Source organism: Carassius auratus, unplaced genomic scaffold, assembly GCF_003368295.1.
Source record: "Carassius auratus strain Wakin unplaced genomic scaffold, ASM336829v1 scaf_tig00217687, whole genome shotgun sequence".
Classification (NCBI taxonomy): Eukaryota; Metazoa; Chordata; class Actinopteri; order Cypriniformes; family Cyprinidae; genus Carassius; species Carassius auratus.
The window spans coordinates 57625-72140 of record NW_020529188.1 but is presented as its reverse complement, the minus strand read 5'-3'; the positions used below and the strand labels follow the sequence as shown (position 1 = coordinate 72140).

At 36.4% G+C, this 14516-nt stretch overlaps 2 protein-coding genes across 4 annotated transcripts in view; both read left to right on the top strand.

Annotated features, from left to right (window-relative positions):
• The window catches only part of LOC113102096 (insulin-like growth factor 1 receptor), an 83058-nt gene extending 80481 nt beyond the window's left edge, over positions 1-2577 (top strand). The window contains exon 21 of the mRNA XM_026265755.1: positions 1143-2577. Coding sequence (XP_026121540.1) covers positions 1143-1611 — 469 coding nt within the window. The 3' untranslated portion in view covers positions 1612-2577. The remainder of the gene's footprint in view (positions 1-1142) is intronic.
• A 3276-nt stretch (positions 2578-5853) lies between these two features.
• On the top strand, positions 5854-14027 carry LOC113102094 (leucine-rich repeat-containing protein 28-like). 3 transcript variants are annotated; one of them, XM_026265751.1, is made up of 10 exons: positions 5854-5941; positions 6412-6641; positions 6746-6786; positions 7061-7098; positions 7189-7326; positions 8267-8473; positions 9213-9315; positions 10328-10503; positions 10592-10751; positions 12811-14027. In XM_026265751.1, the coding sequence occupies exons 2-10, from the start codon at positions 6474-6476 to the stop codon at positions 12878-12880; spliced, it is 1101 nt and encodes a 366-aa protein (XP_026121536.1). In that variant the 5' UTR covers positions 5854-5941; positions 6412-6473; the 3' UTR covers positions 12881-14027. The 3 variants fall into 3 exon arrangements, with proteins under 3 accessions (XP_026121536.1, XP_026121535.1, XP_026121537.1); XM_026265750.1 differs by having other exon boundaries at positions 5854-5991; XM_026265752.1 differs by lacking the exon at positions 5854-5941 and having other exon boundaries at positions 6502-6641; positions 6750-6786.
• Positions 14028-14516: the final 489 nt, after the last annotated feature.

The window sequence follows — 14516 nt, the reverse complement described above, 5'->3', positions numbered from 1 at the left end:
AGCTCTGCAGTTTGATTTCATCACAGTTGTGTGTTTGCTGTGCAGTAAAGAGGTCACAGCATTCACCATGAGCTCACTGCAGCTGTGTTTGGGACGTAACCCCTGATAGCATGCATGTTTGTGTTACGGATTGGTCACACTGCCACCTGTTGTTCAGAGCTACGGCAAGTAGGCGTAGGAGGTTTGAACAAGATGTTAGGAGAAATTAGATCTTATAGTTTCAGTATATGTGACTATAATGTTAAATAGCACAATATTCAATATATAGAGTGACTATGATTAAATGATGAAGTATTTATAAATAATGTGTACATTTTTCATTTCAAGACTTCGTCTTTTAACAATGCAAATCAATAAGATAGATTTATTGATAGTTTTTTATATCAAGTAGTCTACACATGAAGATTGTAATGCTATTTTGATAAAGTATAGATATATACAGTACTATTTATAACTTTAAAATTAATAAACAAAATGGTTAATTGTGAGTGTGTGTGTGTGTGTGTGTGGAGTGATTTAAATTATTTAAAATGAAAAGGACTTTTTTTTTTAATGACACCAACCAAAAAGTTAAATTATTGATAATGTGTATTATAAAGATTGCACATTATAATTTTTTTTATGAAGTAATATATTTTGTTATTAATATTTTAATAAATACATAAAATTGATAATAAAAGGACATATATATTTAAAAAATAATAATAATAATTAAATAAAAATTTACAAATTTAACTGACGCAATCCAGAATTAAGGTTATTAATTTGTTGTATGTAATAAATACTTTAATTATTGCATTATGTATGTTATGTTGATTATGATAATTACATATTAGAAATGTATTTTATAATAAATTGATTGAACAAATTTAATAAATATATATATACAGAATATAATAATGTAACACTATTAATACGTGTGTGTGTGTGTGTGTGCGTGTGTGTGTGTGTGTCTTTTTTGTCATAATTATCTGTTGTCAGAAACTTTGTAACTGACTTTTAACTCTTCGTTTTATCAGACAAACATAATCTTAAAATGGCCAAATATCATTCATTCATGTGGACTGGACAACAACTAGATTTGATGTTTCTCAAGGGTCGTGTCGCTGAACTTCTCTTTGTGTGCTCTTGTGCTCTTTCAGGTTTGAACTGATGCGCATGTGCTGGCAATACAACCCCAAAATGCGGCCGTCCTTCCTGGAGATCATCAGCAGCATCAAGGACGACCTGGAAGAGGGTTTCAAGGAGACAAGCTTCTTCTACAGCGAGGAGAACAAACCCCCGGACACCGAAGAGCTGGACATGGAGAATGTGGGAACCATGGAGAACGTTCCTCTGGAGCCGTCCTCCAGCCTGCAGCCCCTCGCGCCCTCTCTGGCCTCCCCTCAACAGTGCGCCCCTGCGTCCCAAGGCTCCTCCACCCCAGCCGGCCCGTCCTCACCGCCTTCCTCCCCCAGCTCCACGGACAAGCACCCGCTCCCCACGTCTGCAGCAAACGGGCCCTCAATGGTTCTCCAGAGCCCATTTGACGAGACCCAGCCTTACGCTCACATGAACGGAGGACGTAAGAACGAGCGTGCCTTGCCATTGCCCCAGTCGTCGGCTTGCTGATCGGCGGCCCGGTCCCGTTTCAGGACATGTCCCTGTCTGTCAAGCCACTGTGTGGTCTCCTGAGAAGAAATATTAAAATAAAGAGACAAGGAGAGATGAAATGGTACAAACTGAGAGTCCAGGCAATCAATCTTTTCAGTCATACCTCAACGAACAAAGTTTGGATTTCTTTGTTTTTTGTGCATTTCGATTGAATCGTTGAATTGATTGACATGAACTCATTTGTTATTTCCTTAGACTGGATGACTGACTGAAAAACCATGACCTTCACTCTCGCACTCGATAGGCTGACTGTTTTTTGTTACGTTTTGTTACTTTTCTAAACTTCCAAAACTGGTTTGAAGGTCTATCAGAGCCAGTAGTGGTACGGTGGCATTATAACGACACGCTCTGCATATCTCGAAGCCAATCCAACAGCGAAGCACTTGCTCTTGTCTTTGTTTCCAAAGACGTGCGTTTAAATTAGAGAAAGATGTGTAAGGTTTTTCTTTTGCTTTTCTTAGAAGTTTGTTCCCCTGACCCAACTCAGATCTGGGGATGGAAATCCTTGCGTTTTCTGCAAATCATCAGGCTGTGCAACGTAGTGAAGAAGAAATTCTTTAATCTGCCAGATGTCTGTCTGTCTTTTCTTTTTATTAATGTTGCCAAATTGTCATTTAGTTCTCCGTGCATCCATATTCTTCTAAATACATGTGACCAGTTTTTTTTCCCTGGTGATCCAAACTAACTTAAAGGAATAATTCAAAATTTTCATTTTTGGATTGAATTATTCATTTAAAATCACCAAGATTCATTTAAATTCATCAAGAGTCCCACTTTTCTTTCGTCTTGCTTAGGGTTTGATGTATTTAGGACGAAATAAGGCACGAGTCGAGCAACAGATGCAGCAGATATTACATTGCAAAGAAACTTTGGATAAAAAAAGAAGCTCAAGAGGTTTTAAGTAGTGGCCTTTTTTTTTTATTTTTTTTATTTTTTTTTTTTTTTTTTTTTTTGGAGCAATTCTTTCTCTTGGTGGTTCAGTCGTACGTCGGACCACAGAGCATGTGCATCGTTTGTCGGTCACTTTTGTACCTTTTTTACAGTTCAGATTGATCATCTACATGTCTGTGCTAAAAAAAAAGCTGCTATTTTATTATTGTTTTTCTTTTGTGGTTATAATATATATATATAAATGTAAAAAGTTTTTCAGGTGTAATCCTTTGCCTTTCCACTAGAGTCCATTTTATGATGCTTATAGTTCTGCAAAACGAGACAAAAAAAGTTCATTCTAAGAGTTAAAAAGATGTTTAATTCCTTCTGTTTTGATAGCATATCTCTCTTTAAAAGCTAAAGAATGGCAGATGAACACACTACCTTGTGTCTTCATGCCATTAACGGCGGCACCCACTGTGTCTCTCTTCACATTAATGCGCAACAAATACTCTCAGGTCAGCCTCCTAAAGGATTCGATCTCAGACCCCGATGTGTTCTTGTCTCGCTGTTCATTCCTCTTTAATCAACAAAACAAAGACTGAAAATGTGGCAAACTTTGAATTGATTTCAGTGCTTAAAGATCGACTCGTCTCATACTTTGGATTGATCGTTCAGCCTTATTTGTGACAGATCCTGCCGCCCTTCGAAGGCCCTGATCTTCAAAACTCTGCGCTTCCTTCCTTCCGAGCAGAGCCTTATAAACGATTCTACAGATACGATTGGGCATATCTCTATGCAGAAGCTGTGTTTGTAACATAGAACACTTATATGGATTTGAGATAAAGGTTTGACTATGAGTGCCAGTTTTTGGGACTTTTTTTTTTTTTTTCACCCTGGCCTTATTATTTAAGTTATTACTCATTATTTATTTTGCCTATCTCCTTTTTTGTCTATATCCCCCACCACCACACCCAACCCCTGATTACATTTTAGATATTTTTATATGCTTTTTTCCATGGGGACTTTTTTTTTTTCAGACATTTTATCTACCTCACTCTTTTTTTATGTACCTATATATAAAGTACATCTGACCTTTTTTCATGAAAAGGACAATATTACTGCTCTCTGTATCTGGGTGAAACCTCACATAAATGCTACAAACCACAATCTCGGAGTGGAGAAATTACCGAGTTACAGACATTTTTGTATGACTAGCTGCTTTCTTTCCTATCGGATCTTGCCTAGATTTTGTTTATTATTTATTTTCTGAGATCAAAAAGGTCTGACAGTTGACTTCAAATGTGCTGGAATGTTGTTGATGTTTAATTTACCCATCTTTTAACTCGTGGGCAAAGATGGAATAGTTAGAATGGATTATTTTTTAATTTTTTCCAGTATATACTGGTTCTGCTCTCCTCTCCCTTTCATGTTTCTGAATTTCACGGTTGGCATTGTTCTGTTTTATCTTTTCATTACACATTCATTGGTGTGTTAAACTTGCATCAGAAAAACCAAATGTTAATCGAAGCAAAAACACTTTGGATATGAAGCGATTTACTTGAGTTTCGGCTGTTGTCAGGTGCATCCAATTTACATAATCATAAGTTTTTTTCCTGGTTTATATCAATATATATTTTTTGAATTATTAAAAAAACACCATGTGGAACGAACCATTTCAGTGCGATTTAAATAAAACTAAGCAGATGTGATATATAGTTGAAGAAATGTTAGCTGGTATTTACATATTTCATTCACAGCAGTTTGATGAAATATTGTTCATGCAGATATTGAGCCGATTAAACTGAAATAGTATCCAGATGCAAGATATTCTTGTAAATATCCTGAATTTTTTCGAATGACTTTATAAGGGAAATGTGAGTTTTTAGGGGGAAAAAATATCAAGCAATGATCATACAGTGCCACCAATGTTATGTTGGTCTTTTTTTTCTGCGTTTTTCGTAGTTTTTGTTAATCAGTGATTGTGCGAGACACCATCCTAATGCTCTCCTCTGACCGTCTCCGCTTACAGAGCCGCAACACGCGACCAATGGCTGATTTCTCGATTACAGATCTGTTGACTATGGGCTAGATCTTCTCAGGGCTGAAGGTTTTGAGTGGCCGTCAGAAGGACAGGAAGTGACCTGTTCCTCGGCGCTCACTGTACCCTGCTGCTGAAAACTGCTGCTCTCCATCATCTCACCAGATGCTCGTTCTGAAGTCCAGACGCGTGGTGTTGCTCTGAGAGTTACTTGAGGGTTGAGAGGGGAGCATTGGGGGTGTTTAGAGATCTGATGGCGCCATCTAGAACGTGAAGAAGGATTGTGTCGTGTCTCAAGCTATTTCCTTTCACTCCTTGATGCTGGGGAGCGCAATGTTTGGTTGTTCGGTTGAGACGTGTTCGATATGTATGTGTTCGTGTCTAAAGAGGGTTGCAGATCCAAAATGGGAGGGGAGAATGGAGAACGTTTTGTGGTCCAAGTCTGTTCAAACCTGGCTGTTCTGATTAAAAAAGGCACTTATTAACTTTATTTGTGTGGTTTTCTTTTGTGTACATTTGAAAAAGGAAAAAATTAAAAATGAAAGGAAGATGGAGGGATTATCATAATGGAATTATGATGGTATATTGCAAAGAGAAAATAAATATAAGATATTATTGATAATAAGTACAGATAAATCATTTTGTGATTCGATTTGCATATTAAGTAGTAGGTTCGGATTATTAATCGTGAAGCAGTACTGTAAACTCAATTTTAGCTTTATAGTTAATGCATAAGAGAGCATGTTAATACATATTATAATTACATTTGAATTAAATGCATATTTTCACCTGCATTAGCTACCGATCTATTTTTGCATTTCAGTGAATTAATAAATTCATAAAATGAACATGGTTCAAGGCATTTTGTACGGTGTTTATGCATATCAGGAAGGACTGCTATATGTGCGGTATTGTAAGCGACGTCATGCATGAGCAAAATTAAATCATGCATTATTAATTCATTTTTCAATATAGCAGCAGTAGCTTTTAACAGATAAACACAATGAATTATGAGTCATTTAATGTGTTGTTTCCAGTATTTTTTCAGTGAACTTCTGAAAGCATCAAATGTGTCCAAAAGCATATTTGTATTTATTTTTAAAAAGATAAATAAAACGTAAATTGAAATTATATTATATCATATTAACGTTAGATTAGATTATTTATTAGTTATAGAACAGTGAAATCAGACGCTTTTGATGAAATACTAAAAACTACAAATAAAAAAACTACATTACCCATGATGCTCTCTGTCTGTATCCAGTGACGCGTTTGTTTGCAGACGGAAGAGCAGTTCGGTACACAAACAACTCATAAATAACCGCAGTGGTTTTCAACAGGGAATTATTCACATTTCATCCACGATAGGGATGCTGTGTAAGCTGCACATTCATTCATGACATCCATCATCGTGTTTTTTTTATTGCGTAAGTCAGCTTTATTGCTCGCTGATTCTAAAAAGGAACACTTTGAGCTGCCGAGGAGCTGATGTTAGTCGATGATTAGATTTGTGTAACGTTAGAGACTTAATTTACATGTACGCTCGTCATTTGTTTATCAGACTGAATGACATTACAGCATCATCTTTATTTAGCATCTGACATTAAATAATTCTTTAATGCTGGTAGTAAACATGAGTTCATGAGTAACGTTAAGTTCAAGTGTTGCTGTCATTCTGTACAATACATCTCGCCTTTGTTTTTTATTGTTTTTATTATATTATTTTTTAATATTGTCCTTTATATTTTTTTTATCAGTTACTCTGTATATTTTGTCGTAATTCTTAATAAATACATGTATTTATATATCAATGAAATAAAAAAAATGTCTAAAAAATTTTCTTTCAGGATGGAAAAGTAGAAGCTGAAAGAGGGCAAACTCTCTCAGCCAAAGACGGTTCTCGCAGCACATGGCGTCTGAACTCCATGAAGCCATTTTTATGGCCAAGCAAGAGCGACACAAGAATCTTTTCCTGAACTACAGAAACCTCAACAGTTTCCCCGTGGAGCTCCTCAGAGATGAAGGGATGCAGTTCCTGGAGCGTCTCTTCATGAAGAGAAACTCCCTCACTGCACTTGTAAGATCTTAGTCCCAGTGATGTTGGTTTTCATATCTGACTTAGCCCTGTATTGAAATGTTATGAAAATATTTTGCATCCTCATACTGTTTTCCTCCTGTCAGCCAGACAGTCTGGCTCAGAAACTTCCCAACCTGATCGAACTGTGAGTATTAGACATTGTTATACTGAATTTTTGGTCTTCTAACAGTGTTGTGTTAGTTATCGGTTCTGTTCTACTGTAATATTACTGTTGTCCAGTAGAGGTCCATCAATCTTTGGGACGTTTTCTTACCCACCCATAATTAATAGCTGTGTGATGTAAATGGGCCAAATCTGAGTTTTATAAAATCTATTAATTTGTGCTACATTTGTATGACATCTGATGAAAAACAAGATTATGACACATACTCCTGCCATCTTTCTTTCGTTTCATGTAGATATCTGCACTCAAACAATATTGCGATAATTCCTCAAGGTAATTTTATCTCATGATCACATTGTATATAGCAATATTTGGATGCCAGGTACTTTATGCATTACATGATACATTATGGTGTTTTTCCAGCAATTGGCAACCTTGTGAAGCTGCAGTCACTGGACCTGAGTGACAACGCTCTTCAAGTCATCTGTCCGGAGATTGGTCAGCTGCGCTCATTACGACATCTTCGATTGGCCAACAATCAACTGAAATTTCTCCCGCAAGGTTATGCGCGAACATTTATCAGCATGACTCTAAAAAAACTGAGAATGGCTGCATTGCTGCTACTCAAAATAGTGATTCTCAATTCTGATGTGCACAGGAAAGTCTGATAATAAAGAATGAATTGCTGTTATATTTGGTTTTATTGCTTTTACATGCTTAAGATCAATAAAAATAATAGTTCACTGCAAATAAATGCATGCTGCATGCATCAATTAAAATAGAACATGATTTAGATGTACATGCATTTATGAACTTATTTAACCTGAAATATTCCAAACGTTGAAGGAAGTCTGTGTGATTCGAACTGAATTATTTGAAGTAGATTGTGAAAATTGAGAGCGGAGTATAAATACAGTGCTGCCTTCCTTCCTTCTGTAACTTTTTTTTTTCATCCATGTGTAATTAAGCAGCTTTAACCGCATCAAACAATTTCAAATAGTATAAGGAGACTTCTAAACCTTGGTACACACTGCAGTAATTAACTTCATTTAGCAGAGAAACTTTGATTTTTGTGTTCAATGTGACACTTAAATGCTTCTAAGGAGTAAAACTTTATAAAGAGACTGTGGGAAAATGATTAAGCTTCTTTGACCCTCTCTTTAAATGCTTCGCTTCAAAACACACACGTTGTTTTACATCAGTCTTTTTATTGCTTTTTCCCAATTTAATTAGGCAGTGTTTCATCTGAAGCCGAGACTGTTCGCGGCTTAACTTTATCATATGTGAATTATTCCAATTGTTCCAACAGTTTCAAGAGTATTTTAACTAGTGAAATGCATTGCAATGCATTAATACAAATATGGTTTCTTTTTAATGTCTTATGGTGTAAAGGCTCCTGTTTTTGCCAGCAGAGGGCATAACAAGAGTCTCTAGGGTTATAATATCCTGCTTTTACCTGATTGAAACTTTAACAGAGATGTATATGTGCTTGTATTGGTAGAGCTGGGAGATCTCGGAGAGCTGGAGACTCTGGACGTGTCCATGAACCTCCTGAGGACTCTTCCGGAGCGTCTGCACCGGTGTCTGTCCCTGCAGTGCCTGACGGCAGACCGCAACCAGCTGCACTGCCTTCCTCGCCAGCTCTGTCTGCTGCCCGACCTCAACGAGCTCTCCATGGCTGCCAACTGCCTGACGTCACTGCCCCTGGGTGAGAAGATACGATCAAGATTACATTTCATTCACAATTACACAGAAGGACGAAATTTGGGGGTCAGTAAGATTTTTGTGTGTTTTGATATAAATTAATACTTTTATTCTACACAAATTCATTCAGGTGAAAGACATCTATTATGTTATAAATAAATATGTTCTTTCTATTCATCAAAGAATCCTGAAAAAAACATTCAAAACTGGTAATAATAAGAAATGTTTCTTGAGCAAATCAGCATATTAGACTGATTTCTGAAGGATCATGTGACACTGAAGACTGGAGGAATGATGCTCATAATTCAGATGTGCATCGCAGTAATAAATTACATTTTTTTTAATATATTGATTATAAAAAAATATATTTTAAAATCTAATAAAATTTAACTACATTACTGTTTTTAGTGTATTTTTCATTAAATAAATGCAGCCTTGGAGAGCATAAAAATGCTACTGATCCCAGACTTTTGAAAGGGAATGTAAGCATCATAATTCATTTGTTGTCTAGTTATGCTCAGCCCAAATGTAGTCCATACGAGTTCTGTGAAACCATATGATGTTTTTTTTTTGTGAGGAACAAACCAGAAGTTATTAATATTGAGAGCTACAGTTGAGGGAAGTATTCTGTTCCTTGTGCACATCTATTATATCACATTAGATGACTTGGAATATATTGCACGTGGACCAGGTGAATTATTTGATGTTGTTGCCAATATACTGAGGTTGTATGTTTTTGTCAGATCTGGGGCGCTCCATGGAGCTGCAGTTTGTCTTTGTGGACAACAACGCTCATCTGAAGGGGCTCCCGTCGTATCTTTATAACAAAGTCATCGGCTGCAGTGGGTGAGTGAGTTTTCTCCACACTTTTGTTTTAAAAATATTTCTCTAATTAATCATGATAAATCACATCTAGCATTTTAAGATGTGTGATCATAAATGTATTTTCTTTTGAATCTTTATGTGGAAATGCTAATGGTTGAAAGTTAATGTTGAAACAACACAAGCAAATGATCAATTTAACATTGTTTTTATTTGTCATTTAGTAACAATTACAGAATATTATTTAAGTGAACCTTAAACAATATTCACATAATATTCACATAAACCAGTCAAAATAAATCTGTGCCTTTTATATAGTGTTTGGTGATGTTTTCATATGTTTTTTCTAATGAAAAATGTCAGTTCCTTTTCCCCCATTTCAAATGTTATTGTTATTTTTCTCAGATCATATATAGCCCAGAAATAAAGAATCAAATTGATTCAATAAAAGACAATTAGAGTTGATCTAATTAAATTATATATATATTTATACACACACAAATACATAATGTGTCAGTATGGGCATTTAAATCTGAAATAGTTGATTTAACATAATAATGAATCAGCGTGCAGCATCTGGACAAACGGTGCCACACAAACTCATGGAAAATGTGTGTAGAGTGAGTCTTTGGTCAGACTTTCCATCCATTTCTCAAAGTAAACAACATTGATTTTTTTTTTTTCTCACACATGTGACTCTGCAAGAACGTACTTTCCTCAGACGAGCAACAAAACTCTTGATTATCTCTTAAAGACCCAACTAGTTTTATAAACTGTAAACTTCAACTGGACTTGTTAACTTTTAAAATGTTCTGCTGCTTTGGCTGCATATTTTCCCGAGAGCAATTCGCCGATCCCAAACAGATTCTGGGTGGATAAAATGCAAGACTATCCGGCATTATAAATCAATTACAAAAAGTATGACAGTTGCTGATTTGCCAGTGTGTATATATAGCTTTTCATGGTGGTTGATGTGGTTGTTTCCTGGCTTTTTCAACCTGTTCACTTGATGTTATGAATCTGTCTGCATGCACAGATGTGGTCTAGCTGTGCAGATCTCTGACGTGAAGCAGCTCAGTCTGACGCTGGGAGATGTGACTGTTCCTCTGCCCTCTGAAGTGAAGGCCATCGGCTCTGACACTGACCATGTGTTGCCTCTGGAAGAGCTGGCGTGCAGAGTACTACATGCAGCCTACAACAGGACCAGTAAGGGTAAGAGTCGCAAACAAACCGACAAAGCATCAGGTTCCTTCACCTTCACCAGCCTAAATCTTCTCACGTTCTCCCGTCTTGTGTGCAGATGTGAAGTTCCTGACACCATTCCTGTTGCCCAAGAGTCTGCTAGATGTAGTCCAGTGGCCTCTGGGTCATTGTCACCGCTGCAGTCAGCCCATGTTCACCGTCGTCTACCCTAAACCGTTTCCTCTCAGAGAGACTGCACTCGCAGGAGTGCACAAGAGGTATGGAAACTAAATTCCCTTTTGTTACCTCTTTGTCACTCTGTATTTAAAGTGTTTATCTACTTATATTATTCAAGAAAAACAAAACAAAATAAACAGCTGTTTTTTTATTTATTTACCATTTTCCATCTTCCAACCTTGGGGGCCATTCACACAGAACACTGTTTTCAATTTCAATGCGTTACTTTTTTTTGTTTCTCTAACGCGCAAGACGGATGTGCCTTGCGTTTTTGCCATGTCAAGTTAAAAGAACGCCAACTTTTACACACAGCACCACTTATCAATCTGTTTCAAAGCAGTGGACCAATCAGAAGATCCTGGAGGCGGGGCAAGCATTGTGTGTTTTTGTTTACAGTAACAAGTTAGCATGAAAACTGTTTTATTGCACGGTAACATGGCAGAGGAGGCATCCTGCACTGCGCTTTGTTAAAACCATTCCTGAGTGCTGCAAATACCTTTATGTAGCAAGGATCCATTCAATTTATAAAAAATGACAGTACTGACATTTATGATGTTTAATAAATAATATATCTTTATTAAAAATGTAAAAAATACAAATAAATGTGGTTCCTTTGAACTCTCTATTAGAAGAATTCTGAAAAAAAAATGTCTACAAAAATATTAAGCAGCACAGCTGTTTTCAGCTCTGAAGGGTCTTGTGACACTGGAGACTGGAGTAATGATGATGATAAATTCAGCTTTGCATCACAAGAATAAATTGTTTTAAATATACTCAATTATAAAAAACGGCTTATTTAAAATTGTAATAATATTTCATATTTTGCTGTATTTTTAATCAAATAAATGCACCCTAGGAGAGCAATAAGAGACTTCTTTTAAAACATTATAAGCATCTTACTTGAGCGGTAGTGTACTGCATGTCCCCTTTAAATGCAGGTGCATTCTGGGATTGACTGTGCATATTCATGTACAAAAAGCATCCTCACTTCCACACATCTCAGTTTTCCTACATTCTGAAAAACTCCTTCCTTTCTTCCTCTTCTCATTCTCTCTCTTTCTCTCTCTCTCACTCTCACACTGGTTTTTCTGACCCCTGTCACTTGCTCTATCTCCTCATCTTCCTGTTCATTTGATTGGTTGAAATGATCAGTGCTTGCTCCGTTGCCCATCATGTTCCATCTGTAATGCAACGCTGTGGTTTTGGTATCAGCATCCAGCAGCATAACCCAATCATCCTGCTCCACTGCTGCTCTCAGCTACTTCACGTGCATTAAGAGATCTAATCCACTCGCCAATTACCTCTTACCCCGAGTGTTCAGATGTTTGGAGAAGAGCGGTGTGAGCGACAGAAAGAGAGGGAGGCGATCTGTTTAAGGGAATTCTTTTCCATTTTTCTCTTTTACTCCCGTAAAGCTCTTCATTTTCAATCTCGGGCCGTGTGTGTGTGTGTGTTTGTGTATGTGTGTGTGTTTTGTGAAGGTATAACAGGAAGCCCTCACTGTTTCAATGGCACTTCATCGACCAGCCTTGTGAAAGCTTGCATGTTGTGGGAGTAACATGACCTCCCTTATATACGCACACATTCATCTGCACATATATTTTGTTCTCCGGTATGAAAGCTTTTTCCCTGTGCGATAGTTTCCTTTCAGCTAACCATACCAAAAATGTACTTTAGGTTTCTTTGACCACTGTCTTTTCGATGCTCCGTTATTTGGTTTTGGTAAGGCGGACATGTGTGTATATGTATAATTTCTTTTCTTTTTTTCTTTTTTTCTTCTTTTTTTAAAGAGGCTGCCATCATCTTAACACATTCTGAGTGATGTTAAACTTCAGTCAATACACATCAATTTATGGCATTATCTTTTATGCAAAGGTATTTTGAAAATGTATGGTCATATCAAGTATTTTCCTGTAGATATTAAGCTCAACCTCAAAATTTGCATTAAAATGGTTGGACGTAAACTTGTAACACAAAACCTGGACCAAATATAGAACCGCCTACTGTAGCAAGGAGAAAGGTTTGCATGTTTTCTGCACAAGATTTCAGGACATATTATCATAAGCTGATTTTCTTTGCTCTTTGTATTTTTTTGCACAGAACCACTGTGAGTTTTGTAGCGTACTGCTGTTCTAGCCATTGTCTGAGGACGTTTAACCTGCAGGGCTGACGTCTCCCATACGCTAACCTCACATCACTGCTCATGGTGCTTTCATCTTCACGAAAGACCTGGAGAACATCGCAAGAGACTTCCTGAAGAACTGATACCTCTCTTCACGACAGCCATTAAAGTTTGTCCTTCTTCTGTGTGTAGCATCTTTTAAGGGAAAGACTTTACATTTAGCAAAAGAATGTGACAAAAGAAATGAAACAGTGTTTTTCAGTCCATAGCCTGTACAAACAATAATTAATATTGTTTGAGTTGAGTTTATTATGGTTTACTGTAACCTAAAAGGTTCAGGTCGTTATTCAAAAACATTTGTTCTGTGTTTTAATGATTGCCAACTTAAACTGAAGAGTTTTAGGAGAGAGATTAATATTTTTGTTTCCATTTGAAAGGAAAATGGAATTGTTTTTTGAGATCCCTTTAATGAAAATGTCATGTTCCTTTAAAAAGATAACTGAAAAGGACTATTTACGAGTTTGTAGCCCTCTGTTGTTTTTAACCATGATACATTACGTTAAAAGTGGCTTTTTAAAGATAAATGTGTGTATATTGGATCTGAGGCTCATGAACAAGTGTGTGTGCTGTTGGAATTGACCAGCACTCATTAGCTAAAAGAAAATCACTTGTGTTGATCATATGTTATGACTTTCGTATTCAGTAAATGTGAAAAACATGCAGCTGATGGTTCTCATCGAAGGCAGCTTCAAGGCATTGTTTTTATTTTTTTGTGTGAGACCGAGTCACATTGTGGAGATTGACTGATGCCACACTACATCTGTCAGTCAGTGTGCCATAACTACAGCAAACCATCATTGTTCAGCTTTCAGTATTTAGACTATTCTCTCACTTTAATCAGAAGTGAGCAAGAGAACAACTTCGGGTTAATGTGTTGATGTTACTGTTACAGCCAGGTCCTCTAGAACAAGTTCCGCTCAACTCTTTACACGTTACAATGTTCTTATAGTTTCATTAGCACTTACAACTGGATAACTGAGCTGAATGTTTGGCAATAATGATGTTTAAAACATATTTTGTTATTACAAATGTGTGCTTACGTGAAATTTAATTCATATGGAGTCATTTTGAATTAAATGTAACTTTTTTACAATGTGAAGCTGCATCTAATGCATCATAAAATACACAGAATCACAACATCGTTTTGCTTTTTTTAGTTTTTATTTTTTATTTTAGTGAGCTGATTGACATGCTAATCACAAAATAATAATAGTAATAAAATAATACTAGATGAAGCAGGTCAGAGCTGGCATACTGTAGTATGGCTTTCATTTGACAGAATTTGGAGACACTTTAACTACTTTAAGACTCTTTGGAACAATATTACTTGTGATATTTTTATGTATATCATCTGGAAATACTCAGACAACAGAGAGTTTAATTAAATGTCTGTTCGCTGTATCTGAGAATTGAAATAAGATCTTTTAACAGTTTATTGACTGTATTTTGCGCTTGCAATCAATTCATGCTGTGCTTGCTGAAAATGTTCAAACGACCTTTGCTTCGACTTTATGTGATAATTTATTTCAAAATAATTTTCTGTCTATATGCATTTAATTTGGACGTTGTTTAATTAGTCACTCTAATGATGTGCAAATATAGTCACATCTAATTGCTTGTGCCA

Excerpts from the sequence above, each read along its gene's own strand:
- LOC113102094 (XM_026265751.1), top strand. The coding sequence starts at position 6,474 with ATGGCGTCTGAACTCCATGAAGCCATTTTTATGGCCAAGCAAGAGCGA. Across the intron at positions 6,642-6,745 it reads GAAACTCCCTCACTGCACTT|CCAGACAGTCTGGCTCAGAA; the intron begins GTAAGATCTTAG and ends TCCTCCTGTCAG. Across the intron at positions 8,474-9,212 it reads CCTGACGTCACTGCCCCTGG|ATCTGGGGCGCTCCATGGAG; the intron begins GTGAGAAGATAC and ends TGTTTTTGTCAG.